The sequence below is a fragment of the Octopus sinensis genome, linkage group LG25, assembly GCF_006345805.1.
Source record: "Octopus sinensis linkage group LG25, ASM634580v1, whole genome shotgun sequence".
Lineage (NCBI taxonomy): Eukaryota > Metazoa > Mollusca > Cephalopoda > Octopoda > Octopodidae > Octopus > Octopus sinensis.
In genome coordinates, this window is record NC_043021.1 from 1,331,634 (window position 1) to 1,337,807 (window position 6,174).

Here is a 6,174-nt window from a genome sequence, read left to right on the forward strand (position 1 = left end):
TATTTTTAATGATATTCGGAGAATATCACCGAACCAAACGACAGAATCCAGTTCTTCTCACGAATGACACCAAATTCCAAACACCACTGAATTCAAATTGTCCTTTTATTAAAGAAATCTAAAAATAATAGAACACCTGTGTGTATGTATGTATGTATGTGTGTGTGCATATGTGTGTGTGTGTGTGCATAATACGTGTGAATACATAAATACACACACACACATATGTACTCATATACATAGACACATATAGGCTCTGCACATGTTTGTCAATATAATACATATCTCAATGTATAATTTTTTCCTCCCCCTTTTCTTAAACTTGCAGCTGCTCTCCATATTGTTTCTCTTCATCACTCCAGGAACGTTAATGTAGGAGTTGAAACCAGGGTGTGATGCTTTCGATATGCGTTCGGATCATACACGTTCTGTGACAGTTTATGTCGATCATAGTACATCTTTAGTTGCACCAATTGATTCACTTTCTCATGGATATCTATTATAGACTGCTTGATCAATTTCGTGTTGGACACAATATCATCGATATTTTTCAAGGTGCTTACATCGCTGCCTATGACTTCCATTAACTCTATCAGTTCAAGTTTAAATTCTATTAAAGCTTCCTTTGACTGCTCTATTTCATCCGCCTCACTGTCGGCTGCTTCAACCTCATCCTGGTCCAAATTCTGAATATTATGCAGAGTCCTACGCAACACTGCATGGTCATGCAGGTATGTCTGTTGTTTTTTAGCAATGATGGGAAGCAAAATGTTCATTTCTGCATTGAGGTTTCCAATTTCGGAGTGAATTTCCACCAGAAACCTGAAAGAAATGGACAGAAGATTATAAACACACACGCACACGCACGCGCGCGCGCGCACACACACACACACACACACACACACACACACACACACACACACACACACACACACACACACACACACACACACACACACACACACACACACACACACACACACACACACACACACACACACACACACACACACACACACACACACACACACTCACTCAAGAATACTACTGGTAACGACGTGTTGCGAAGTTAGATCGTCGGTTACCAAACTAACTCCTCCACCAGACTTGACTTGTCCAGTAGGAAACGAAAAATACTTACCAAAAGCACGGCTGAGAAGCAATGTTAGGTCAATGCCTAACTAACAACAAGGGAACCCCAAGATCAGCTTGAAGTGATGGACCTCTAGTTCTTGTTTTTCTTTATCTGTCTAGAAGAATACTCAGATGTAAAATCTGAGGATGAGCCTACTTCTAGTTGTCTTCAACTAGATGCTAGGCCATCGGGAGGAAAGCTATTTATCCGAAAAGTGAATGCTTTACTCACTATTTTCTATTTCACGAGAGGAACTCCTTGGAAAACACACAATGGACAGTAGTAAAACGTACAGGCTTGACCAGCCGCAAGTATGTGTTTTCAAACCTGCAGCTAGACAGTTTGTGATATTGGTCGCTTTTTATCAAAACTATGATTAAAGAAAAATTCTGCAACACCTCAATGACCGTGAAGTCCTCTCTAGGGATAATAGTGCTTCCTGTTTATCTAAATTAGGTGATCTAAACAAATCATATCTCCCAAATTTACCAAACTCTCCAGCATACCGTATGAACCGTCCAGCATACCGTACGAGCTGCAAGTTGCAGTCTAAACTAATCACCTATCTTAGAAATCACCAGGGACAAGAAAACTAGTGCTAAGAGATACTGCCAATATCTAGGATGTGATTTAAGGCAGCGAGATGGTAGAATCGTCACCTTATCGGAAAAAAATGCTTAGCAGCATTTCTTGCGACTTTATATTCGAACACCAACAGGGTTGACTTTGCCTTTCATCCTTTTGGGGTCGATGAAATAAGTACCAGTTGAGCTCTGGGGCCGTTGGAATTGACTTATACCCATCACGAAATTATTGGCCTTCTGCCAAAATTCGAAACGAATATCTGGGATGTTTTTTTGTACTCGGCCTAAAGTGGACTTCCGCCACAATTATTTAAAACAAGGTAAGGAACACTCTATCGTCTGTCTTATACAAATCTGTAGAATATTTTCTTATCCCTTTTATTGGTATTCACTGCGTTACACTATCTAGATGTGAATATTATCCTACAGGTTATTGCAACCAAATTTTGTCTGATGACGATGAAGTCACTGCCAATCTTTTTTATGTAAAAATTGCTATGTACAAACTCTTTTAAACAATATTGAGTAATCATTTAGTTTAATGTTAAATACCTTCACATAAAAACAAGCATTAATATATGTTTGCGTGCATGTGTGTGTGTGTGTGTGCGTGTGTATATGTGTATGCGTGTGTGTATATGTGTGTGTGTATGCGTGTGTATATATATATATGTGTGTGTGTGTGTGTGTGTGTGGTGTGTGTGCGTGCGTGTGTATATGTGTATGCGTGTGTGTATATGTGTGTGTGTGTGTATGCGTGTGTATATATATATATATATATATATGTGTGTGTGTGTGGTGTGTGTGTGTGTGTAATTTAAAGCAGAACACATTTTGTTTGGTTTCCGGTCAAATCAAATATCAATTTATTGCATTCATTGTTTTTACCACTTGACAATCAAACGCTGAAATTTTTATCCCGAATGACTTCTGTTCCCCGAGTAGTGATGCCCAGGACTTATTATAGCGCGCACGCATGTGTGTTTGCTGTGTATGAAAGTGCGTTGTCTATTTGTGGGGAAGTTGCTCGCAAGATCGTGGTTACACTCCCCAGACCTGTGATGCGTTGTGTTACTGAGCAAAACATTTCATTTCACGTTGCCCCAGGTCTCACAGCTGTAAATAGCACGGACTGGCATTTGCTCAGGGGTAACATTGACCTGACCTACTACCCAGTGAGTTGGCATCATTCGAAACCTACAATATGAGAAGCGCATCGTAACCAGCGGTGTATAATCCGATAGTCTGGGCGATACAGTGATGTGTGTGTGCGTGTAAGTAGATGAGATGAGAAAGGAATAAAGAATTTTTTTATGAACGTCATTAGATTACAGCGGTTTCTGCTATCATCATTGTTCGAGCGTGGTCGAGACAATGGAATTCACTATGTTACGCCAGACTTCACAGTCCATCATAGCATTACGGAGGTCCTGTTGCGGGATGCCTGTATCCCTGGAGATTACATCAGGGTAGGAGAGTGTGCACCCTCTGGTATCGCGAGCAGATGGCTTCCAGAGGAGAAGAGTAGAAATTACCTCGTTTTCAGCTCTAGAACAATGTCCAGCAAACTGGACTCTTCTACCTTTCACAAGAGATGATACAGGTGGTAATTTCCCATTTATTTGTACTTTGATTGGATGACGCTTCCACGAGAGATTTCTGCTATATAGTTACAGTTGTAGTTTCTGCTATAGGTGGCAGTGGACTCGTAGTTAAGTGCCTGAATAACGCCTTATAGCTTCATCGGAGCCAGGAATATGAAGTGCAATTTGCACAGTTCCGAGGTCTACATTTTCTTTATTCGGCTGGAATATTCTTTAGTGACATGTACCTTATTACAGGTGCCATCGTAAGATATGTTTTAATCCACCCCAAGTTACCTGTAATATTCCTCGTCAGATACAGAGGAAACAGTTAAGTCACTGATGGAGATGTTGTTAATGTGGTTTACTGTTTCCCTCTTTCACAAACCTTTAGCAACATTTATCTTGGCCAAACTCCAATTCTGTGTCCTTTGAGAATGTTGTAACTAGGTCAAGGCTCTTTTCCATCTCATGTATATTCATTGCATATAGATTCAAGTCATCCACAAAGAAACAATATATAATTTTGGTACTTCTGTTTCCTTGTGAATCAGTGAGATACTCTTCAGGCTTCCTTAATATGAATGACAAGAGGTTTACAGAAAGTATAAACAATATCACCGAAAAATATATTCTCCTTGGAGTATACCTCTACGATACTGTACTCAGTCAGTGATAATACAATCACTCCTTGTATTTAACTTCAAGATGGTAGCCTGTGATGAAGTAAGGTCAGATATGATTATGTTCACAGCGAGTCAAAACGCTTCTAGCATCCATGAGTCGGGGAAAGAGTCAAAGGCTTTCTTGTATTCCAGCCACATTGGAATAGGATTCCTCCTATGCTCCCGCACCTCTGACATTACAGTTTTGTGTATTAGCAGTTGCTCGACACATCCTCAGACTCCCTTCTTCCCAGATGCTTGTTCTGCTGTGATGATGTTATTGCTTTCACAATGGTCTTGGAGGAAGAGATTTAAACATGCTATAAATATTTTATGCATGTGTGTGTGTGTGTGTGTGTGTGTGTGTGTGTGTGTGTGAAAATAAGTAGACAGACATATACGTAGAGTGATAGATAAATGGGTAAGTAGGAAGACAGGTGGGTTTGCTGATGCATTGACAGACTGGAGAATACTCCAATGGAAATGTCTCATTAACACGCCAAAGGTAAGTTTGTATGATAAAGTAAAACTACGCAAACTCAGAAGACTTTGCTAGTTGTACAAACGTAATTAGACAGGAAATTAAATAATACTTACCTAAAAAGTGAAAAGTTGTCACTCCTCTTGTTTTGAAAGCGACTTATTGTTGATTTTATGTCAAGATAGCCGCTAACTTCTTTGATCTTAGAAAATGCTTTCATGTATTCATTTAGCTGTCGACGCCGTGTGGCCAATTCTTTCTCATTTTTCTTCAAATAAATATCTAGTGAATACACTTCTCGCTCCTGCACCAACACCGAAATGAATTCTTCAAAATTCATCGCGTTGAAAGCATTCCTATCAATTTCGTTCATTTCAAATCTATAAAGGTTTTCATTGTGTTCAATTCGTTCGTTGAGGCTGACAATTTTTGTATTAGCTTCTTCTTTTTTACGATGTGCATTTGAAGAGACCCTCACCAGCTTTTGCATTCTGAAACTAGCATCATTGTGTAAAGCGTCAAGGCGGGAACACATCGCTTCGAAGGTAGTCAGTCTACACTGCAGAGAAGACAATTCCGCTCGTAGTTTTGACAGTTCTGTGTATTGTTTTCCAAATTCAACAGTCTTCACCTGAAGCCGGTTTTCCATTAAGTGAATATATCTCTTTACTACTGATATTATTTCTTCAGACAATTCCGCATCACGTTCGTCTTCATGAAGTTTTGTCTTTGAAATTTTCAGGCATTTGTCGAGTGTGGCTCTTTGTTCTGGTGTCATTTGTCCGTTGACTCCATCCATGTAACTGTTTTCTAGTTGTTGCAAAGCGTTTATCATAGCTTGTTCTAGTGGTGGTATTTTATATGATCGACAAATAGACAAAATTAGGTCCAACTCTTCTCCTTCTGTCTTCAGGCGATAGTATTTTCTGCTCTGCCAAAATAGTGTCTTTTTGTATTTATTCAGTTGTGAGCTGGTTTCACGAAAGGCACTACCAAGTGCCTGTTGGTAGTGAATCATCTGTTGTTCTCCTTTATCTAAACGTCGATTCATTTTGATTGAACCTTGGTGCGTGTGAGTGTTCTGCTACTGGTACTAGTATAGTAAATTGTACAATCGGTAGTAGTAGTAGTAGTAGTAGTAGTAGTAGTATAGTAGTAGTAGTAGTAGTAGTAGTAGTAGTAGTAGTAGTAGTAAACTACACTCTATTAAATGTACCCATTTTTATTTTCTCCCTGCAATTAAAATCTCTACTGACCCAACCTCTATTGGCACCCACCCAACTGTCACAGCTTCTACGGTCACTCACCCTACTGTAATCCTTTGTTACCCACCCTACTATCAAAACCTCTACCCCAAGAACCACCACTGTCATCTACACCTTACTATCGTCTATTCTAATGTGACCTTTTACCCATACTTTGCCTCCGCAATTCCTTAGTATAACCCACTCTGCTGTCTTTCGGCCACTTCTCTCCTTCAGCTTTATACTCTTTGTTCTCTATCTGCAACAGAAAAGGATTTCGTTACATATATATTATCACAGAAGATTGACTAATTAATACATACTGCAATTCTCCTTGTTTTGTTGTCTACCGGAAAGACAAAATCATACTAATATAGTAACTTTTTCTTACTACTTTCTACAAATGATGACCTTGTGCCAAATGAAAGAGAAATCATTTATCTATAAGTCAAATGTTCCGTGAGTCCTATGCTCTGTTTTCA

At 39.3% G+C, this 6,174-nt stretch overlaps 1 protein-coding gene across 1 annotated transcript; it reads right to left on the reverse strand.

Moving 5' to 3' along the window:
* Positions 1–215: 215 nt before the first annotated feature.
* On the reverse strand, positions 216–5,900 carry LOC115224478. The gene is made up of 3 exons (XM_029795386.2): positions 5,643–5,900; positions 4,565–5,583; positions 216–822 (listed from the first exon to the last, which is right to left on the reverse strand). The coding sequence occupies exons 2-3, from the start codon at positions 5,497–5,499 to the stop codon at positions 354–356; spliced, it is 1,404 nt and encodes a 467-aa protein (XP_029651246.1). The 5' UTR covers positions 5,500–5,583; positions 5,643–5,900; the 3' UTR covers positions 216–353.
* Positions 5,901–6,174: the final 274 nt, after the last annotated feature.